Genomic DNA, 23,996 nt, shown 5'->3' on the forward strand with positions numbered 1-23,996 from the left:
TGCCTGACGGGGATGTCCGACAGCTGCACCAGTAACTTGGCCGGCGACACTGGCTGTGATGGTCAGGTCACTGATCTCCTCCTTCAGACAGCAGAGGCTCTTCCAGACTCGACTGGTCTTCAGGGTCAGCTGGGGTCGTCACTCCACTGAGCTCCTGGACTGTCGATTCTTCTTCACCTGCAGGAGGCAGCTCACCCTCCTCACCCTCAGGATAATATCCTGAGTCTGTCCCCTGCTCTGGGTCTTTCACACTAACAGTGCCAGAAGAGATTCCTGGAGTAACACTGGGAGAACTGGATCCACCGGGAACTGGAGTATAATGGAGTTTAACCACTGGGACAATCTCACTTCCTGTACCATCGTCTTCCTCCATGCGCAGGAACACAGCATCACTGAGCCTCTCAGATCCCTCAATGATTCCATTTTCTGTATGAATATTAATATTGTTGCTTTCAGCTGGTATCTTGTTTCTCTTCTCTCTCATCTTCCACCGGTTCTTACAGCAAACAGCACCCAGTGCAGCACCCATCAGCACAGCCACTATCGCAGTGATGACTGCAACACTTACAGGCCATGACACCCTCCTCATCTCTGAAAACACAAGAACAGAGACAGTCACACAGAGAGCAAACCTACAACAGCAAGAAGGAAAAGAAAAACTATCCAGCAGCCGGTGTGAGAGAGTGTTCTTGCTGCCCAGTTTCACATCCCAGCTCAGAGCCCGAGAAACACCAGGAGAGGAGCTGGAAAACTGCCGTCTCTGAAACACCAGCTGACACACTGGACCTGTGTGATCGGCTTCAAACCACAGGAGAAAATCAGCACTGAAACAGCTCACGTACTGTTTCTTCATAAGCAGGTAAGTTCAGGTGGAGATCAGTTTAACTCAGTTTGTCCTGTGATGAAGACTCACCTCCCCCAGTGACAGTGACGATCGCAGTGCTGATGGTGTTTCCCTGAAGGTCCCTCACTGTGTAGCTCCCCTGATCAGCTGGTGTGAGGGAGCGCAGCGTCAGAGAGCCGTCCTGCACCCACACTCTCTGCTCGTACCCGGGGCCGGGGAGCCCTGCGCTGCTCAGTAAGACTCTGGGAGACTGGGCAGATCCTGCAGGATCAAACAGCACCTCCACTGGAGCAGCAGTGTGGAGAGGGAGAGTCAGACTGTCTCCAGACTGCAGGGTGAGGACTTCTGATCGAGCTGAAATTCAAGGAAAGGAGCAGAGTGTGAGAATGATGCAGACAGCAATTCATCAGCTGTAAAGACTGCACTCACTCAGAGGAGACAGTATTGATCACATTTAAGTCTTGAACTTGAAGATAGTTTCATAACAGCAACACTTGTTTAGACTTTTAAGTTAAAATATTCAAGAACCTTAATGAAAAATCCTTCAATGTCAGGAAATCAATACCTCCTATTGACCCCACACATCAGGGACTGACACTGGTGAAAGAGTCACACTGTGCACGTTCCCCACTGGAGCCCCACTCTCACCTCCCACAGTGACGTGGACAGTGCTGATGGGGGTCCCCTGGGAGTCCTGCACTGTGTAAGTGCCCCCGTCTTCAGCTCTCACACTGGAGATCTTCAGCACCTGGTCTTGAACCTTCAGCCTGCTGGAGTCTGGGGTCACAGTGCTGTCGAGCACAGAGCACAGCCTGCGAGACTCTCCTCCCTCAGGCCTGAACCACAGCTCTACAGCCTGCTGTGTGCGCAGAGGGACACTGAGGGGGTCTCCACAGCAGAGCCTGATGTTGTCCTCGTTTCCTACAGGAAGACGTGACAAGTGATCAGTCAGTCACATGGTTGTGTCCCAGAATTCCCCCTCAGTCATGGCCAGAATCAGGTGAAAATATCAGCCATGATCTTGGGATGAAGAAGAAGGAGTTTGGAAGAAAAAAATGCAAACAGATGCTGTTGCACCCTAGAGAACAAAGAGGACTAACAACCGTAGGTCCGGTTAGTTGTCAGGAGTCATGGATCACTGTCCTGTACACAACCGATTGTTCAGATCGCAACAAAGAAAAAGATTACCTAGAACTGTGAGCCTCACATCTCCGAGGAATTTTCTCTTGCTGTTGTCATCCACAAATCGACACTCGTAGATATCTTGATCCGAGAACGTCACATTATGAAGGATCAGAGAGAAATCTCCATCTCTCATCCTCTCTCTGGACAGCTCAGCTCTGTTCTCGAACCCTGGGTAAGTGAGGATATGTCCTCTGTAGAACTCCAGCACACTGTGACTGGTGTTCTTCCAATAAAAAATCTTCTTCTCCTCAGGAGTGAGTCTGTAGGAGCTCCCATCACAGGGCAGAGCGACTGTGTCCCCATAGAGCCCAGACACAGGGAGGAGAGCAGAGCACACTGGGAGACAGAGGACAGAGACAGAGAGAGACTTCAGCTCCCTTAAAACACACAACAGTGAGACACAGCACTCTGGACGTGACTGTACCTGCTCGTGGACAGCATTTCTTCACAGGCGAGCGAACGACAACTCTGATCTCTTACCTTGAGAGCAAAACACCGTCAGGACAACACCCAGGACCGTCATGATGAGGGACCTGCAGTAAGATTGCAATATGAGAGAGGCAATTCAAGCTGAAAAGAAAACCAGTGTCCACTGTGGTTTAAATAACCAGTCAGGAAAAATACAAAGTAAGAATGTTCTTTGTAAGATGATGAAAAGACACCAGGATCCAGCTACAAGGAGTAAATTCTACAAATAAAAATGGATGTCATAATAATGTTCAATGCGTTCTTTCAACACTAGAACAACCAGGTAAACGTGCTCTCATTTATTTTCAGTGCCATGCAAAGGTATCCAAACCCTTTAAACCATTTCCAAAAGTTGCAGGATTACAAAACATACAAAACATACGCGCCCATCGTTTTCCAGTCAGTATGAGGGATGGCAAACAGAATAAGCAGTTATCTGCTGCCAAATATCGAGAAGTCAAAAACTGAAATATAGCGTTTGCAGAAGTTTGCAGACCCCACACACATTGTCTTTCATGGCACAGGAGGTGTGCACGAGCTCAGCACACTGGTTGGGAGTGATGCTCATTCACGGTCATGGGACAGCGCCTGAGGACCCCAGATTCTGGCTGGGGTTGAGGTGGGGACATTGACTTTTATTGATCGGTCCACTCGAGGACATTCGGCTCGTCATTCTTGAGCCACACAGCCATGGTGAATGTGGCGTCACCGCCCTGCTCCCCAGCGCCGGATCTTCAGCAGACCCCCCCCCAGTGCACGATGCTGCTTCTGTCATGCCTCACTGCAGGGACGTGGGCCGTGTCAGCCTAGCGTCACACACAGCTCCTCGAATGTGGGTCCAAAAAGCTCAATCTTGGTCTCATCCGGCTGCAGCACCTTTTCCCAAATCCTAGCTCAATCCCGCTTGTGCTGCAAGCTCCAGAGAGACTGTAAGAAGGTCCTTTCTGAGCTGACCGGTGTTATTCTGAGACGCGCCTTGACTCCACTCTGAGCCCCTGAGCTCCTCAGGTCTGTCAGAGTGGCTGCCGGTCTCTCGGCGGTATTGCTCACAACCTATTCCTCGGTCAGAGCCTGCGTTCCGAGAAACAGCCTTTTCCAGGCCCGGTCCGGGTGGTGTGACAGAGCCAGCGGTGCTCGCCGGGCTGCCCAAACGCTCTGGTATTTGTCCACTCCCTTTTCCTAATCTACTCATTCCTACCCTTCCGAAAAAAACGAGCTCATCCACCATCAGCTCGCGGTTTGAGAAGGACTTTGAATACCCATCCACTGGGTCGCACTGAGACGCTTTGGAACGATACTAAACCACACCCTGAACTCGGACACCCACGAATAAACCTCCTTGTATCTTCAGTTTCTGGTTTCAAGACCTAGCACATATTTACCAACCCCTTTAAAAAACGAGCACGTCCACCATCAGCAAATATGAAATAAACCCACCCCACAGAGGGGAGTTGACAGTGTCCTGTCCCAAGAACACGGCTCTACTGAGGGACTTCACGCTGTTAAAAACGAGGGGTACAAGCACGGCCTGGGTGGCCTTTATTTCAGCGATGGCTCAAAAGTTTTGTTTTTTTTCACGAGGACATAATCAGGTCTTAAATCTTGCGGTTATCGAGATGAAGCTAATTCAAAACAGGACAAAAGGCACCGGGCTTTATATATATATATAATAAGACGTACACGTAGGATGATGAACAGATTTGTTTAGGGGTTCATGCTGTGTGTTCCCTGCCTGCAGGCTGGTTGTCCCCATCTGGGACAGTTGAAGGTTTCGGGAACGTGACGTTTAAAAAACCGGGGACAGAAAACCGCACTCAGAACGACAACGGTCGACCCTGGACTTGTCTCTCTCTATTTTCCAGGTGTCATGGTGGACAGCAGTGGACAGGAGGGAGACTTTCAGATTTTTCAGAATGAAGGCACTTTGTATTCCACTCTCTACATAACGTTTCCGGGAAACCTCTCTCGTCTCTCTGCGTTCATGAGTTTATTCTGGAGCTGGTCTGTGGTCTACCCAGGTGCCCTGGCCCAGTGTGAGGGGTTCTGGGGAATATCCATCATCGCTTCCACTGCAAACTGGGAGTGCAGCCAGTCTGTCTCCTGCCCCAGGCCAGCAGACACACCTGCACCACCAGCACAGTCCTGACCCTCACTGAACTGCACCGGGTTCAAACCAGTTCACAAACACAAAGAGGCCTCAAACAGAAGATCTGAACAAACTCTGTGATGAGGAACTCCACTACAAGACAAGCCGGGAGATACAGGGATACTACCAGGCTGGGAGCAAGATCCATATCACCATCCAATTAAAATACACAAAGAACAGCGATTTCAGCTTTTAACACAGGTGCGGCCATATTCACTACGGTTCTTGTATCTATGTAGTAAACCAGTATGTGTGAGGCTGTGTGCAGACCTAGAAGAGAGAGCAGTGCTGTAGATATTCACACTGTGAGGACTCAGAGATCTCTAGAAACCCTGCAGGTCTGTGTGTTACTGTAGTTTCTAACCCCAGTGGCTCAGAGAGATCAGTGCTGTTGATATTCACACTGTGAGGATTCAGAGATCTCTAGAAACCCCGGAAGTCTGTCTCCGTTTCTGCACTTCATAACTTCCTGTCGAAGCTGCCGAAGTGAAAGCTGTGAAAACATTCACACATCACTTGATGCACAACGCAGGCGTTTTCATATCCCTAGGACTCTTCGTAAAAAGGCTACTGACGTTCCAAAATGAGCTGTTATTTACAAGAGAAAAAAACAGCTTTACCTGTGATTGCTCCAGATCAAGTGCTTGATGAGCTAATGGAGATCACGTTCCACCGAAAGTGAAAGTAATTTTCAGGTGACTTAGACCTCCCTCGTTTCTCTACCTTCTTTTGACAGCCTGAAGCAGGTCGCAGACGATTAAAGTCCTGTCATGTCGCTAGACGACACGTACCCAACGCAAAGCCTGCAGATCCCAACCCGAACTGGGGCGCGGCTCATCAGCGAACAGGGGGGGCGGTCCTTCTCTTCCGGGGGAGCAGGGAGGATGTGACGTCACCCAGCCATCACATCCTGCAACCCGCAGTCGTCAAGCGTGGGGAAAGACACTTCACACGAGAACGCGAGTGTAGCGCCCTCGCCGGACGCTTTAGGGGCCCCCCTTAGCTAAGCGCCCGCAAGGCGGGCTGGGAGCAGCACCCGAGGGGGCAGGACTTGGGGGGACCGGACTGTATAAACGGCTGGGAGTGGCTCTCTCCCCTCGGGGTTCTGGGAATAGTGTGGGTAAGATCAAGTGGGCCTGGCTTGTCCGCAGCATCGGTCTCCCAAGGGGCCTGGGGGGCGATCGGAGCTTCCCGGAGAGAGCTGGTCTCGCCCTGGGTCGAGCCCTTCGGGTTGAGGCCAGGCAGCCGCTGAGCTGGGTGCTGTCCGCTCCCTCCTCTCCCTCCTCTCTCCCGCCTCTTGGCCGGGCCCGGGTGCGTGCAGGCTGGCCCACAGCGCTCGTCTCCCTCCTCGAGCCCAGCGAAGGCTCTTCTCCAGGCGCCTGCGCCTAGCTGGGCTCACCCCCCGAGGATACAGGCCAGGGGGCTCCTTCTGCTGCTCCAGAAACCTGGAGAAGACCTCTGCTTGGCAGGCAGAAGATGGCAGAAGGGAAGCGTCTCCAGCCCCACTGGAGGAGGGCAGGGGAGGAAGTGCCAAACCGCCGCCATTTCTTCCCCACCTGACCGCGGGGGGGGGGGGGGGGGCACGGTTCCGGCCTCCAGGGGAACTGGGCAGAGAGGCACACGGAGGTCCACATGGCCTCCGGCACCTGCTACCACAAGGCGACCAAGAGATGCAGAGAAGTGGGCAACAGAACCGATGAGGGAGACGGACCAGAGGGCCGAACGACCCCTGCGGGCCAAGGGAGCTGGTAGCGGCCCGCCCGGGGAGGGACGCCAACGAGGGGGCCCAGCCCCGGGACGGGAGGGGGTGAGTTCGGCATCTGGAGGGGCAAGCGCCAGTACACCAGCGCCCACCGGCTCGGTTCACCATCGGAGCCTCTTCCTCGTCTGCCCCAGACAGGAGATGCAGAACAGGACAGAAGCAGAGCGCCCTCTAGGTGTGCTGGGCGGGACAGCAGCGACATCGTGAGGTGTCACAGCTGCGCCGAGGACGGACGGACACACAGCGATGGACCTCAATCCGAAGGCCACCAGCAGAAACGCGTCGGGGGGGAGAAGCGTTCCTGGAAATGGGGGGGGAACGGAGGAGCCTTCCGGAGACGGTGGCAGAGAGCACCCTGGCCTCGGACGAGGATGACCGCGGGGCCACCCTCGAGGCGGAGCTGATGGCAGGGCTGGACCTGACCAGCGTCTTCGGTTCTCGGTCCCGCCCGGGCAAGACCTGGAGTATTCTCCCCCCGGCTCCCAACGACAGGAGGCACGTCGGTGCCTCAGAGGTCCACTTCCTGTCGGGGTAAAAGCTCAGGGGACGAGGACTGTGCGACTCGGTCCCCAACCGGCTGCTGGACTTCCTAATTGAGAGGCCACCGGTGGTGCGGACAGGTGATAAGACATCAACGCCACTCACCCTGAGCACTGGCGCCCCACAGGGCTGCTGCCTGAGCCTCAGGATGTACTCCCAGCTGACACCACTACAATAGGCCTGATCCCCGATGAGCACGAGTCCACTCACCGGGGTGAAGTCGTACCGCTGCGGAGGTGGTGTCACAGCACTAACCTGGACTCGAACCCGAGTGAAACAAAAGAGCCAAGAGCGGGCTGTCGGAGACACAGGCCGCACGCTCACGGCCCACTCAGTACTGATGGAACGGAAGTGGGAACAGTCACCAGCTCTAGGTTTTGGGGAATTCACATCTCTAAAGGTCTAACCTGGACTGCGCACACGGACTCCATCTTGAAGAGGGCTCAGCAGCGCCTCTATTTCCTGAGGTGCCTCAGCCGATGGGGGGCGCCAGTACCCCGTGTTGGTGAACTTCTACCGCTGCACCAATGGGATCACCCTGTGATACGGCAACACCTCTTCTCGAGAGAGAGAAAGGCACTGCAGGGAATGGTCAACATGGCCCAGAAGATCATCGGCTGCGGTCTCACCGAGATTAAACAGCTCTGTGAGGACCGCTGCCGTGGTCGAGTTCTGGCCATCACAGAGGACAGTCAGCACCCCGGGCATGAGCTCTTCACCCCACTGCCCTCAGGCAAGAGATACAAGAGCAAACGGACACTGACCACCAGATCCCTCAATAGCTTCTGTCCACAAGCAGTGCGATAGGCGAACACATTTGGCCAGGCCCCTCGGACCACACCTACACCTCATTATGATTTCTTATTTATTGCACATCTGGAGGGGGGGGGTGGAGGGGATCCCCATTACCTGTAAAGCACTTTGAGTGGAGTGTCCAGAAAAGCGCTATATAAGTGTAAGCAATTATTATTATTAATTATAATCTGCAGTCATTGTTTACATGCAAACTGTTTACTTGTTTACTTGTGACTTGTCTGCTGTTGGTCTGGATGTTGTCTTGATGCACTGTCCGCACTTTGCTTTTACAATCGAGAGACTTTCTGCCAGTAAGAATTGCCTTGTCCCAGTACGTGTACTGGTTCCATATGGCAATACAGTTCAAGTTCAAGGGTAAGAGGTGAAGGAGCGGAGTCAGACGTTCCCCTGACGCACCACGAGCGTGAAGATGGCCTTCCTTACCCCCGGCCCCAGGGCTGAGAGACCCGGGCAGAGACCGGTACTCTCCCGCTCCTTGGCCTCCGTGCCGTTCCCAGGGCGTCTCCCGCAGGAAGCCCAGCTGAGGGATGAAACCGACCAGCGGGCGTCCTCCGGGGAAGAGTCACGCTGGTGGGAACCCTCCTCGGACAGCCGGAGACGGCCAGTTCAAACAGCTGTCTCACCTCTACTCTCCCTCCTGTCTCGGCTCTTACTGGGTGAAGGTGCTGCTTCCCGGACTCACAGACGTGATCCTTCACACGTCTTCAAACATCATATGTGTAAGACTCTACACATTCTTGTTTCACCCCGTCACAGTTTCTGCTGTGTTCTGCTCGGCCATTCGCCCAATTCTGCCCGACGCTTTATGCCAACACTCCCCTCTAGTGGTCAGCGGCTGTAATGATCGCAGAGAGGTGAAGGATCAGAGCTGAGGCCTGCAGTCAGTGTCTTCACCCAGTAGGAGCCGAGACCGAGGTCCAAGTGGAGATGATGTGAAGATCTGACCAGCGTCTCCACTTCCCAGCCTGAGCTGGCAGGAACCCAGACTGGTCCTGGGCTGGAGAGTCACTACCAGCAGGGTATTTACTCAGCGTGATCTCCCCCTGACAGCCTGACCTGCCCCTCTCCCTGGAGCCTGAGGTCACTCTGAGCCGACAGCTGGACTGTACCTGAACATTCAGAAACTGGGACAGGACCTTCCCAGAGGACTTCATGGCTACTAGGAGCCAATCAGAGCAAACAGAGACGTACACACACCTGGATATTAAAATCTATCATTATTTACTACAATACTGGTCCTCCTAATACTGGGGTCAGCATTAGTAAAATCAATAATAAAAAGTGAGAAAATAATAAAAATATGTATACAAAATACAATTAAGTAGAAATTAACTCCTTTTCAGAAGTTACATTCCAAACTTGTATACAAATATAATTATCACCCCCCACCTTACTTATATTTTATATAAATATATATATTTTGTGTTTTCTCTCTTCTCTTCAGCATGGAATAAACCTTTACTTGTTCCTAAATATAATGATGTCAAATTCCAGATTAAGTTCAAATCCCCTGTGCAGCTGCAGAGGGAAAAGTCTGTTCAGATCCGCCACTAGGGGGCGCGAGTGTCCAGGCTCCTTGTTCACACAGCTTTGATCGTGTCCTGCGGCTCAGCTCTTTCCCTGGTTATATCGGCGTTTTGTTCGAGGCAAACCAGCGAATCAGGTCCATTATCCAGGCAGGAGGTCAGTTAGAGTGGCTTCCTGTGAGGACGTGATGCAGCTCTGTGACACAGGGATCAGGTCAGGAGCAGCAGGCAGGGGAGGGGCCCCTCCTTGTGAGGGTGAGGTTCCTGTGGGGAGAGTCGCCCCTGGATGAAGATCAGGCTGGTGGAGGTGGGGAAGAGCTCTGTGGGGCCAGGGGGTCTCTCTCTGCCTGCGTCTTTGAAATGTACACAAGCTGTGAGGGAATAAAAACTTAGTTCAATTGCACTGAAATGTGGAAGGAGCTCAAGTTTACTGTGCAAAGGCCAGTCTGGCTTCCTGCACTGCCTGACGGGGATGTCCGACAGCTGCACCAGTAACTTGGCCGGCTGATGTTCAGGTCACTGATCTCCTCCATCAGACAGCAGAGGCTCTTCCAGACTCGACTGGTCTTCAGGGTCAGCTGGGGTCGACTCTCCACTGAGCTCCTGGACTGTCGATTCTTCTTCACCTGCAGGAGGCAGCTCACCCTCCTCACCCTCAGATCGATACCCTGAGTCTGTCTTCTGCTCTGGGTCTTTCACACTAACAGTGCCAGAAGAGATTCCTGGAGTAACACTGGGAGAACTGGATCCACTGGGAACTGGAGTATAATGGAGTTTAACCACTGGAACAATCTCACTTCCTATACCATCGTCTTCCTCCATGCGCAGGGACACAGCATCACTGAGCCTCTCAGATCCCTCAATGATTCCATTTTCTTTATGGATATTAATATTGTTGCTTTCAGCTGGTATCTTGTTTCTCTTCTCTCTCATCTTCCACCGGTTCTTACAGCAAACAGCACCCAGTGCAGCACCCATCAGCACAGCCACTATCGCAGTGATGACTGCAACACTCACAGGCCATGACACCCTCCTCATCTCTGAAAACACAAGAACAGAGACAGTCACACAGAGAGCAAACCTACAACAGCAAGAAGGAAAAGAAAAACTATCCAGCAGCCGCTGTGTGAGAGTGTTCTTGCTGCCCAGTTTCACATCCCAGCTCAGAGCCCGAGAAACACCAGGAGAGGAGCTGGAAAACTGCCGTCTCTGAAACACCAGCTGACACACTGGACCTGTGTGATCGGCTTCAAACCACAGGAGAAAATCAGCACTGAAACAGCTCAAGTACTGTTTCTTCATAAGCAGGTAAGTTCAGGTGGAGATCAGTTTAACTCAGTTTGTCCTGTAATGAAGACTCACCTCCCCCAGTGACAGTGACGATCGCAGTGCTGATGGTGTTTCCCTGAAGGTCCCTCACTGTGTAGCTCCCCTGATCAGCTGGTGTGAGGGAGCGCAGTGTCAGAGAGCCGTCCTGCACCCACACTCTCTGCTCGTACCCGGGGCCAGGGAGCCCTGTGCTGTTCAGTAAGACTCTGGGAGACCGGGCAGATCCTGCAGGATCAAACAGCACCTCCACTGGATCAGCAGTGTGGAGAGGGAGAGTCAGACTGTCTCCAGACTGCAGGGTGAGGACTTCTGATCGAGCTGAAATTCAAGGAAAGGAGCAGAGTGAAAGAATGATGCAGACAGCAAGTCATCAGCTGTAAAGACTGCACTCACTCAGAGGAGACAGTATTGATCACATTTAAGTCTTGAAGATGGTTTCATAACAGCAACACTCATTTAGAGTTCTAAGTTCAAATATATTCAAGAACCTTAATGAAAAATCCTTCAATGTCAGGAAATCAATACCTCCTATTGACCCCACACATCAGGGACTGACACTGGTGAAAGTCACACTGTGCACGTTCCCCACTGGAGCCCCACTCTCACCTCCCACAGTGACGTGGACAGTGCTGATGGGGGTCCCCTGGGAGTCCTGCACTGTGTAAGTGCCCCCGTCTTCAGCTCTCACACTGGAGATCTTCAGCACCTGGTCTTGAACCTTCAGCCTGCTGGAGTCTGGGGTCACAGTGCTGTCGAGCACAGAGCACAGCCTGCGAGACTCTCCTCTCTCAGGCCTGAACCACAGCTCTACAGCCTGCTGTGTGCGCAGAGGGACACTGAGGGGGTCTCCACAGGAGAGACCGATGTTGTCCTCGTGTCCTACAGGAAGACATTGACAAGTGATCGGTCAGCAACACCGGGCAAGTCACATTGTCTTCTCCCAGAATTCCCTGTCTGGTCTGAAGAGTGTATTCAGTCATATACCCCAACATCGTCTGAGTTGAGCCCTGGCTAAAATTCACCAAGGGTCCTGATCTGGGGTTTGGGATGAAGGAGAAGGAAGAAAAATGATAAACAGAAGATGCTGGTGCACCCTAGAGAACTGAGAGAGAAAACAGCTGTAGGTCAGGTTAGTCGACACGAGTCAGGAATCACTACACTGTAAACACCTGCTTCCCTCAAACTGCTCGGATCACAAGGGAGAGAAAGGAGATTACCTAGAACTGTGAGCTTCACATCTCCAAGGAATTTCCTGTATCTGTTTTCATCCACAATTCGACACTCGTAGATATCTTCATCCGAGAATTTCACATTATGAAGGATCAGAGAGAAATCTCCATCTCTCATCCTCTCTCTGGACAGCTCAGCGCTGTTCTCGAACCCTGGGCCAGTGTGGATTTGGCCACTGTTGAACTCCAGCACACGGTGTTCGGCTGTCTCCCACTGGATAATCTTCTTCTCCTCGGGAATGTGTCTGTAGGAGCTCCCATCACAGGGCAGAGCGACTGTGTCTCCATACAGCCCAGACACAGGGAGGAGAGCAGAGCACACTGGGAGACAGAGGACAGAGACAGAGAGACACTTCAGCTCCCTTAAAACACACAACAGTGAGACACAGCTCTCTGGAGGTGACTGTACCTGCTTGTGGACAGCATTTCTTCACAGGCGAGCGAACGACAACTCTGATCTCTTACCTTGAGAGCAAAACACCGTCAGGACAACACCCAGGACCGTCATGATGAGGGACCTGCAGTAAGATTGCAATATGAGAGAGGCAATTCAAGCTGAAAAGAAAACCAGTGTCTCAGGTGGTTTAAATTATCAGTTAGGAAAAGAGAGAGAAAGCTCTTTGTAAAATGATGAAAAGACACCAGGATCCAGCAACAAGGAGCACAGTGAATTGTACAAATAAAATGTACAACGTTGAACCTTAAACAAGCTGCTGACACCAATGTACCGAGTGCGGGTTCGGTGAGGACGGACACGGGGACTCAGACTTGTGGAGTCAGACACGGCGCTGTATTTCTCCCCTCGTCACCGTGACCTGCCAGCAGCACCGCCAGCCGGGCCGGATTACGAGCGGGACCTGCAGCAGCGGATGCTGCGAGTACACAGCTTCGCCCGAAGCCGGGGGTCTGGCGGAAGCAGTACTACGATCTGCGCTGCTGCATGGGGACCTCGTCCGGGTCTCTCCAACCCGCTGCTGTTTGGGGCAGCGGGGGTGAAACACCCCTTCTACCTCGCCCCAGTCCGCGAGGACTGTGTCTTGGGGTCGGACAGGCTGCAGCAGGCGGGTGGCTGCCTTGACTTGGGCCGGCGAGAGCTGGTGGGGCAGGGGGAACGGATCCGCCTCGCAGCGGGTGGGAGGTGTCCGGGGCGCACACGGGCTGACCGGAGGCGGGGGACGTCACCGGGGCCTGTCGGAGCCGCGGGTGTCGGGGCGAGCGTGCCGGAGCCGACTCCCGGGCCGCCTTCTCCCGGGCGGGTCTTCTAAAGTGAAAACCAGGGGTCCTAACTTATTTTCATCTGTTCCCCCTTTTTTTAACTGCTTTATCTATCTCAGCTTTGCAGGGGATCTGGAGCTCGTCCCTGTCCGACACCCTGAATGAGACACCAGTCCACCACAAGGCACACACAGATACGGGGCTCTGTACACACTCACACCTAGATCAAACTTTTCCCTTTTTTTTTAGATACCATGTGACCCACCCGCGTGTCTTTGGGCTGTGGGAGGAATCCAGAGCGTAGGAACAGAACCCACACAAATACGGGGAGAAGATATAGACTCAGTGCACACAGCACCCCATTAATTGAACCCGAGGCTAAGCAGTAGGAGGCACAAATGCTAATTATTGTGAGATTGTGCTCTCATCATATATTTCAGCTTTGTTTCAACTAAATTTGTATAGCTAATGTTTATACAAATACTCTCTGGCTCATTTATATATCTGACTCTTTTAGGTCTACCTGTACTCTGTTGGTATTTGTATTCATTCATTTTAGATGCTCTTATATTTTTCTGTTCACCCGAGTTGCTTCTTGATTTATTTTAATCAAGTCTCTAATGTCTAGCCAGTCCGGCTGGCTAAACACATTCACAGTCTTATTTGAAACATGCAGTCACACACTGAGCTTTTTCACCTACACGCGCGCACACATACACAGGCCGGCACACAAATTAAGAAAAACACACGTACACATCTATAGTGTTTTTACATTAAATTTGGAAATTGCTGGATCACGTGTCGTATTTCACGAACATTTTAGTCACCATTTTGTTTTAATTACAGTTTTAGCGTAAACGCGGTATACATTTTACTTTTACATGTATCTGTTTTAACAGCTGTGTGACTTTTAAAACACAGCATCGCGTATTCCGTCTTGTTTTGTTTTTCTTTCAACAAGCAATGTTTGTTACTTCCAATCGGGTTGATCCATTTTTTGTCCTACTTTTGAGCGCGCGTTCTGCGCTGTGGTATTCTTCCTCGCCTCACCAGGGTCCCGCGGTGGAAGGCGGGAGGTTATTCTTCACATCACACATCCAAACTGACACATCTGTCCTCTCCACACCTCTCATTCTCTCTCGCAGCCCCTCACCACCTTTTTTACACGTTCTTCTCCTGATTTAGCAAAGCTAAACAACAATCTTATGGATTCCCTTTCCATATTCTCCTAACCCAACAACACCACCACTATTGCCACTCTGTTCATACTTCGATCCCAATACACAACACTCCTCTAGTGGTCTAGAACCGACCCTGTTTTATCTGGACTAGATACCATCTCCAGATCTCTCAGTGCTGCCAGCGGAGCTGCCGGCACACTTACAAGTACCCCTGTGAAGCAGTCAGTCAGGGAGTAGGAGTCTGGTGTTAGCGTACAGGACCAACTCCCCGCTTAACTCTCAGCTCAGCAGTCACTGGTGATTAAACTGGTCTATAATCATATTATTCCTATAATATTACCTTTAGCTTCCTTAGGGGGTGCCCGCCCGGACTCAGAGGGAATCTTGCCGGCACGATACCGGCGCTCAGCTCACCCTTGTTCCGTTTAGGTTTCCCAGGGGGAAAGCGCCCTGGTTTAGAGACCCGCCCCGAGCTCAGAGGAATCGTGTCTTGTCTCAGTTTAGGGATTTTTACCCTGAATCTCACAGAGACGTGTCCTTACTCTTTTCCCTATAAACGATTCTTTATATTCTCCATTTCCGGTCCTTCCCTTACAGCAACCTAATTGGGTGGTAACGTATACAATATGCTCACCCTGTGTGCCGTCTGGGAATTACCGGAGACCTGGAGAATCCTTGCCGACTACGCCAAATTGTTGTGGGAAATCCTTCACCCAAGGCGCAGGACACAGTCTTTGTGGATTCAGTTGTTTTATTGAGCTCAATAATGACATCAATGCGCGTTGGGTCTGCCCCGCAGGACAGACAAACCGCAAGGGTTTCCCAGCTCTTATATACAGTGTGATCTCAGGAAGAGGTTTTGTTTCACTGCTTCATGTGTATTGATGTGTAGCATGAGTTGACCGGTTGGTCCCGTCTCAAGTCCTGTCCTTTGAGGTGTAGCCGTTATTGGTGGAGCTGCTTAAGATATGTTAAAACAGCTGACATATCACACAATGCGCCTGAACCAACACTGTAGTGTGGAATACAGATAAATTATATATATATATGTGTTTTCCTACTTCACCCCCCTTCCCCTCCAATCAGCAAACTCCCACAGCAGCCGGTGTCATTAGCACATCCGTGGAGAGATAGAGAGAAAACTTTATTGATCCCAGAGGGAAACTGATGTGCAGTCCAGCCCAAGACCAACAAGAACAGACATCGGAATAGATGGAAAAATATACAAAATAAATACATGCAGTGGTGTGAAAAAGTGTTTGCCCCCTTCCTGATCTCTTATTTTTTTGCATGTTTGTCACACTGAAATGTTTCAGATCATCAAACAAATTGAAGTATTAGACAAAGATAACACAAGCAAACACAAAATGCAGTTTTTAAATGAAGGTTTTTATTATTAAGGGGGGGAAGAAAATCCAAACCTACATGGCCCTGTGTGAAAAAGTGATTGCCCCCTAAACCTAATAACTGGTTGGGCCACCCTTAGCAGCAACAACTGCAATCAAGCGTTTGCGATAACTGGCAATGAGTCTTTTACAGCGCTGTGGAGGAATTTTGGCCCACTCATCTTTGCAGAATTGTTGTAATTCAGCCACATTGGAGGGTTTTCGAGCCTTAACCGCTTTTTTAAGGTCATGCCACAACATCTCAATCGGATTCAGGTCAGGACTTTGACTAGGCCACTCCAAAGTCTTCATTTTGTTTTTCTTAAGCCATTCAGAGGTGGACTTGCTGGTGTGTTTTGGATCATTGTCCTGCTGCAGAACCCAAGTGCGCTTCAGCTTGAGGTCACGAACAGATGGCCGGACATTCTCCTTCAGGATTTTTTGGTAGACAGCAGAATTCATGGTTCCATTTACCACAGCAAGTCTTCCAGGTCCTGAAGCAGCAAAACAGCCCCCGACCATCACACTACCACCACCATATTTTACTGTTGGTATGATGCTCCTTTTCTGAAATGCTGTGTTACTTTTACGCCAGATGTAATGGGACACACACCTTCCAAAAAGTTCAACTTTTGTCTCGTCAGTCCACAGAGTATTTTCCCAAAAGTCTTGTGGATCATCAAGTTGTTTTCTGGCAAAACTGAGACGAGCCTTTATGTTCTTTTTGCTCAGCAGTGGTTTTCGTCTTGGAACTCTGCCATGCAGGCCATTTTTGCCCAGTCTCTTTCTTATGGTGGAGTCGTGAACACTGACCTTAACTGAGGCAAGTGAAGCCTGCAGTTCTTTGGATGTTGTTGTGGGGTTTTTTGTGACCTCTTGGATGAGTCGTCGCTGCGCTCTTGGGGTAATTTTGGTCGGCTGGCCACTCCTGGGAAGGTTCACCACTGTTCCATGTTTTCGCCATTTGTGGATAATGGCTCTCACTGTGGTTCACTGGAGTCCCAAAGCTTTAGAAATGGCTTTATAACCTTTTCCAGAATGATTAATCTCAATTACTCTGTTTCTCATTTGTTCCTGAATTTGTTTGGATCACAGCATGATGTCTAGCTTTTGAGGATCTTTTGGTCTACTTCACTTTGTCAGACAGGTCCTATTTAAGTGATTTCTTGATTGAGAACAGGTGTGGCAGTAATCAGGCCTGGGTGTGGCTAGAGAAATTGAACTCAGCTTTCCAAAGATGTGATAAATCACAGTTGATTTGTGTTTTAACAGGGGGGGCAATCACTTTTTCACACAGGGCCATGTAGATTTGGATTTTTTTTCCCCTTAATAATAAAAACCTTCATTTAAAAACTGCATTTTGTGTTTACTTGTGTTATCTTTGTCTAATATTTCAGTTTGTTTGATGATCTGATATTTCAGTGTGACAAACATGCAAAAAAATAAGAAATCAGGAAGGGGGCAAACACTTTTTCACACCACTGTAGATATAAAGTTAAAATCTCGACAAAGCAATGTAGGAAGTACAGAGAAAATAAATACTTTCTGACATCTAAAATCAGTTTCGATCAAGGTCTCTAAAACGAACAAGAAAAAGGATTTTCGGAGGGCAATTACGCTGTGTTTATATAGGATAAGTGATTTATGAGCAATCTAATTTCTTGTTCGTTTAAAACAGTGAAATGTCAGCTGCAAAAGATCGCACCAGAAACAGCACTCTCTCTGCCTGTCATAGACGTTCAGGAAAGGCTGAATGAAGTCATGTCAAGAACAATAATTCGGTGATCAATAATAAGTTGTAGGACAAGAAACAAAAGATAGTGAAAACTTAAGCTTTTTTAGGCTAAAACTCAAGTTCATTCTACAAATAAAGGCAAATGAAAATTCAGCACGTTAAAGTGCTAGAGGTGTAAAAAATACAAAAATGCACATGAGCAAAACGTTTTAGAAATGGAGCAGGTGTTGCTTTGAAATAAGCAAACAGAAAAAAAGCCATGACTATAGTGCAGAAGAGGGATGCAGGAACACTTGCTTAGATATACAAAAAAAAATCACAAAAAGGTGTATGTTACAAAAGAACATGCAAACATGTTCATCATGTACATCAATTTCCCTTCGCGATCAATAAAGTCTTATCTATAAACATGAAACAGAGTGAGGAATCAGAAAATTAGCATGCATAAAAAACAGCAATTCTGTCAGCAAGCCCTAAATGAATTAATAGCAACCATGGTTTCATGGAGGGCTTCTCAGATAGTTGGGCATTCAGGTAGATTGCCAGGTGAAAGGATTTGTAAACATACTTTATTAAAGCAAGTCAGTTTTTTCCGCAACACATAAAAGACATTTTTCCAAGAAAGTTTAGCCTGTGTCACTAATGAAACCACTAAATAAAGACAAATATAGAAATCATAAGATTTTTTTTATTCCATGTTGGTAGCAGGATGAACTGTGCCAAGTGTATATTTTGTCGCAGAGTTGCTGCAAGATGTTAACAGTGAAAAAAGGTATTTAGAAATGAGTTATTTCAAGAAGAAAATTTTCAGAATAATTGCAAATCTAGCAGGATAGAGAAAGCACAGAAAACAGGCAGTTAGATTGATCAGATTAGTATGAAAAGTCACTTAGCAAAGGAAATGAGAAGAGTGACAAACTAGTATACTTCAGATCTTTTTATCTGAACCAGGGAAAACTGATCATGTTTCTCTATAACAATAATAAAAAACTTTATTTTATATATCACCTTTAAAAGTGGCATCTCAAAGCAATACAGTAGATATAAAAACAGATAAAAGGACCACAGATTACAAAGTAAATACATATAAGAAAGACAAGCAGCTAGAGGTGCTACCAAAATTAGAAAATAAAGCAGATACAGACACTTAAGTCTTCTGAAAAGAAAGGTTCTGAGGTAAGATTTAAATGCCCTCAGGGTACGTGACTGATATCACTGGGAATACAAATTGAGAGCTCTGGGGTGCAGCTAGAGAAGACCCTGTCACCCACAGAATGTAGGTGTTCTTGAGGACAGCTAGAAGACCAGAGTCAGACAGACAAAGGTGGGGAGCAGACAGATAATAAGCCATATACTGTAGGTACTGAATGAGGATGAGGATTTTGAAGTTGACTTGAAACCTGATAGGTAACCAATGCAAGGACTTGAAAACAGGTGTAATGCATCCCTGATAGGATTCTCGCTGTTGTAGCGGCAATGCTTGTTAATAAGACAATTAAGTGTTGCGGTGCTTTCCCAAATGAGGCCCCATCTCTCTGTTCATCTCAAACTATTCATGCAGGCTGATTTAAAGATGTTTTCTTTTGATAAGGGACACCTCCCAGACGGGGATGCACTTAGCTAAGCCTGGCCATCATGATCAATGGTCATCCATTGGCGCCTATCAGTCTAGGGAGTGCCAGATGGACATCTGGACTGCATTCCTAGGTGTCAGGAGTTAGTGACTCATATCTCACCTTGATCAACCAATCAGGGACTGGTAGGGCCGAGTAACCCACGTGGGACTCTGATGCCCATGGAACTTTCAGCCAATCAACGAGCTGAAGTTCCTCCAGGTAAAAACAGGCAACACTGAGGGCCTGAGAGATTCAGATTCAGTAAGATTCTGGAGAGGATTCTGTGGACTGTTCTAAAGGGAATTCAAAGAAGAATTCGAGGGCAGGACAGCCCAGGAACAGAAGGCTCCCAAGGGCAGGACATTCTCGCAGCGCGCCTCCTGACCATCCTGAGACTCAGCCCGGACCACCACGGAACGGCCAGTGTGTCCGAGTGCCAGAACTTTCCTCTGTTCTAAGAGTCGAGAGCGGAGGTTGACAGAGAGTAACCAGAGGACCCACCCGAGGTTAGCACCAGCAGCAGGCCTCGTGAACAGGTCGGAACTGTGGACAGCTGAATCACTATTCAGAACTAGCGCTTCATCAGGAACGAACCGGTCCTCTTCCTGACCTGCTGGGACCCACAGTCATCTTCTCTCCTGAGCGCAAACTGTGCTAGTTAAAGCCAACACTAACTAGCCGGTCAGTGAGCATCAGCAGCACAGCACAGCCTGGCACGGAGCCAGAGAGCCCGCAGGAGATCTGAATCCCCAGGGATCGGATGAGTATTCAACTTCACTGCATTACAGCTCGAGAATTCAACTGCTATCCCAACCAGTTGATATCAATTTAATTCCTAAGAGTTATGTACTTGTTTTGAGTATCCAATGTAGAAGTTATAACCAAGTGCATTTACGAAACGGTCTAAATGAATGATATACCGAACGTATGTCCTCTTGATATGTGTAACTCTTTGTAACTGACTGAATATATACCTTTCGTATTCTGATAACCCTCTCGATAAGATCTGTTAGGTTTATATGCATATTCTATGTATTAATAAATGTATCCTCATGTATTAGTACCTGTGTGTGTGTGCGTTGTTTGAGTTATATCGCATGGTTGGATTCTAAAGCCATCAAAAGAATCAATTTTGTGATTTACTGCTACAATTAATAATTGTCCAAGTAAATGCCTAAACCCTACAGAACTGGTGCCTACAGAGAGCACACTACACTGTCATATCCTGAACATATTGAAGATTGCTCGGTGTGGATTTAATTTCCCCAGTGAACAGGATGTGCATTTATTAATTCTAGAAAAAAAAAAGCCTCTTGATTTCTCTAGTTCCCTTTAAAATAAACTATTATTCCACAATGCAGAGTATTACATGGCCAGTATTTACACATGATATTTGTGATTTAAAGAAATTAACACAAGCAGCTTTTGGAGATTTAAGTGTTGGCTGAGTTATTGCAGGATAAAAGACTCGAGATGTTGGTAAGAAGAAGATAATTTTGGGATAGCTGAGGTATACACCGATATCAAGAACACTTCCTAATGGGGTTAGGCATACTTTTGATGAAGATGATGAAGTTAACAGACTATGTTTACATAGATACTGAAATGAGGATTGTATTTTAGATTTTGTGTAGTTGCTAGCATTGAACTGTGTGTTGGATGCACATGAATTGAAGGAATGGGCAAACATAGCTGATGCGGATCCACAGAGCCAGCATATTAAGATGTTTATAATTAGAGGCAATTTGTTTAAATAACTAGGTATGGATACTGATGTGCAAGAGAGGTGGAAAGGCTGTTTCCTTAAGCCAGCAGTATAAAATATTTTATTCTCAGTGAGATGCTGCCATTTCATAGTGGGTTTCTAACACTGTGTATAGTTCCATCCACACAGTGCCTTTACTTCCATTTCTAATCTCTTTATCCAGTACAGAGGATTTGGAGCCTATCCCAGTAAGCAACGGACACAAGGCAGAATACACCCTGGACATAGCGCCAGTCCATCACAGGACAGACAGACACAAACACACACACCAGGGCCAGTTTTCCCATAAACCAATTAACTTACCAGTATGTTTTGGAGTGCGAGAGGGAGTCATATCACACATATGGAGAAAAACCATGTAACCCAGAGAGAACATGCAAACCCCACACACACAGGATGGCAGGAATTGAACCTAGGACCCCACTGCTGCAAGATAGCAATGCTAACCACTTTGCCACCATTATAAATGGATGGATATCTTAGTTATCTTTCTAGTTCACAGGTTTGCATGCATAATTTAATTTAGAAAGCCACTGAGAGATCAGGTACTACTGTTGTATTTATGAAAAAGAAACAAAACAAAAAGCATACTAACACTGTGCCATCCTACTCTTTAGTTAATACAATTTATTATTTATAAACAGTTAACATTGTTAGCAAAATATTTTGAATTATATTTAACCCTGTTTTTTCTTTAGTTTTGTATTTAACTTATTATATGATAGTCAGATTTAATGTATATTTGAACAATGAAAATATATTTTTACAAGATGCGGGGGAAAGTGCAACAACTTATTACAGTGCTAAATTTAATATTGATTGCTAATAGTTTATGCTAACACCTAACTTTCTTAATTAGATGTATTTAAAACAGTGAACTAAGTGTAACATACCATTCAGAAATACAATCGAGAATAGTTTTGTGGTGTTTGTATGGATGAAACGTTTCTAAAATGTAAAACGTAACAAAATTAAAGACGATTAAAATCTGTAATCTTTCCACTTGTAATGTCATTAGACAGAAGTTCGCGATCGCTGCCATTAGCGCTGCATGCATGTACAGTACGCCATTTTTAGAGCCTCTGGGAAAACAGCAGGAAGAGAAAAGAATGGAATTTTTTCTCTTCGAAACGTGTTGTCTTTATGAAATTCGTGTATTTTAAACGTTTAATTAAGAAGTAAAAACCGTACAGCTTAGACAGAGATTCTGAGCTGATCACGAGGAAGAAAAATCACCCGTTTTTCACGCATAAAAAGTGGTATTTAACTCTCGAAACCTGTTTTCATATTGTAACGCAACGGGGGCTCAGGCGGGCGCCCTTGCCGCATCAGGTCGGCCCCATCCCGACTGAGGCTCGAACCCGGGACTTCCGCGTCTCTCTGCAGCGACCCAGCCCCGTGAGCTACAGAGAGATCTCTCTACAGCCTAGTAGCTGTAGTCCTGCTATCACAGGGAAGGGCGGTGACGTCACCTGCTCTGGTACGCCGGCTCTTGCACAGTACCTGTCGGCCGTAAGCGTTACACTATGTTTTAAAGTCGTGCAATATCTAAGTTAAGCAGGAACACATCATTATATCTCATTTTTTAAAAATTTTAAAAATCGTTTGCCCAGCCTGTATCGATGAGTTTTCCTTGAGTTCTGAGACCACCTCCCCCACTTAAACTTCAAGTTCTTCACAAACCTTTTCCAGCTTTAAAAGGTTACTTACCGCAAACGTGAAGAACAGACGGGTGCCCTTTTTCTTCGAAGAGGGGAAAAAACAATGCTTTGTCTCTCTCCCTCTCTGGACGGGTCGCGGCGGTGCTGCTGGCAGGTCACGGTGACGAGGGGAGAAATACAGCGCCGTGTCTGACTCCACAAGTCTGAGTCCCCGTGTCCGTCCTCACCGAACCCGCCCTCGGTACAACTGTGCGTCCGTGTGCTCTTGCTTTCAGCTCTAAAACGCACCAGTTAGACTAACGCGTCTGTCTTATATAGTTTACTGAAATGGGAGGGTTCATTCACGTCACAGCGCGAATGAACCAATGAACACCTGCAAGAGACTGAGCACTGTCCACCACCATCCAGTCAGATAACTTCTACAGCAGCAGCTGGTGTCTCATTCCGCGGATGTGTTGCTGCAGCGTATGTTATCATACAAAATAATTCATCGGCTTTACCCAGTTAAGACTCCTGTTACCCAGCGATCTAAAACCAATATAGACGACCGATGTGTTTTTTGTGACGATAGCCCTGAAAGTATTCGGCACGTGTTTGGGTTGTGTCCCGGGGTAAACATTTCCTGGACTAAGTTGCGGACTTGTATTAAAACAGAAACCCATATTGATAATTGTTGTGATGGAAAAAGATGTTAGGTGAAGTTTCAGCCCCATCGAAAACAATATTAAATTGTCGTTTGTAATAAATTTAATTATTATAACGGCACGTTATTATATACATAAAATGAGGTGGTCCGGGAAGACCCCTGTGTTGGAGCAGTTTAAAATGGATGTAAGGGGGTATTTGCAGACTATTTGAAAGTGCAAAGATCTGAAAGCGGTGCGGACATCATTCTTATTTAATGTGTTTAATCTTCTTTCGGAACTTGAATTGATGTAGTACTGTGCACCCCTGACGACCTTTCTGTCTTGAACTGTTATATGTGCTCTTGTTTGTATTGTAATCTTTGTTCTTTTGTTAAGCATAAGAAAGCAGTGTGTATTAATGTTGGACAGGGCAAAAGAGCAGCGCAGGAGGATAAAGATCTGGAGGAGCTCTTTCTCTTCCTCTGAGCATGTGTCTGTACCTTGTGTGGTGAGGCTCCAGTGGAAGGTGTTGTTCCAGCGAGGAGGAAGCTGGGCTCCCCCACAGACAGCCCACACAGTGACCCCTCCAGCTTCTGACTGCTGCTGCTCTGCTCCCCGGGATCTGGAGCTGCCTGCTCAGCTGTCACTTTGCCCCCCGATGTGTTTGACTCAACATCACGACCCCCCCCCCCCCCCACAGCTGTCCCTGTTCGTGCAGCTGACAGCAGCTCCCAGTGTGGGACTGGACTGGGAGATACCACCTGCACCTTCCACTGGGGCCTCTGCAAATCCTGAGTTATTTTATAACACTCTTGTGGGATATTAGGGTATTATTAATGAGGTACATTAGTTTTTAGTGGAGATGTTTTAATTGCAGGAAGCAGCTGGATGAGGTCATCAGATCAGTTAACTGCTCACTACTGGACCAGACTGGTCAGGTGGCCTCTGCCTCTCGGTCTCTGGTCTT

At 48.1% G+C, this 23,996-nt stretch overlaps 1 protein-coding gene across 1 annotated transcript; it reads right to left on the reverse strand.

The window, feature by feature from the left end:
* Positions 1 to 67: 67 nt before the first annotated feature.
* On the reverse strand, positions 68 to 22,683 carry LOC148813486 (uncharacterized). The gene is made up of 19 exons (XM_088908006.1): positions 22,453 to 22,683; positions 12,311 to 12,363; positions 11,834 to 12,166; positions 11,223 to 11,495; positions 10,650 to 10,934; positions 9,808 to 10,327; positions 8,818 to 8,920; positions 8,143 to 8,340; positions 6,734 to 7,200; positions 6,355 to 6,530; positions 6,200 to 6,247; positions 5,855 to 6,104; positions 5,435 to 5,507; positions 5,264 to 5,295; positions 2,510 to 2,562; positions 2,033 to 2,365; positions 1,493 to 1,765; positions 914 to 1,198; positions 68 to 591 (listed from the first exon to the last, which is right to left on the reverse strand). Exons 2-19 carry the CDS (start codon positions 12,351 to 12,353, stop codon positions 68 to 70), a joined length of 4,269 nt encoding a protein of 1,422 aa, XP_088764132.1. The 5' UTR covers positions 12,354 to 12,363; positions 22,453 to 22,683.
* Positions 22,684 to 23,996: the final 1,313 nt, after the last annotated feature.

The sequence above is a fragment of the Atractosteus spatula genome, assembly GCF_055471065.1.
Source record: "Atractosteus spatula isolate fAtrSpa1 chromosome 10 unlocalized genomic scaffold, fAtrSpa1.hap1 SUPER_10_unloc_1, whole genome shotgun sequence".
Taxonomy (NCBI): Eukaryota; Metazoa; Chordata; class Actinopteri; order Semionotiformes; family Lepisosteidae; genus Atractosteus; species Atractosteus spatula.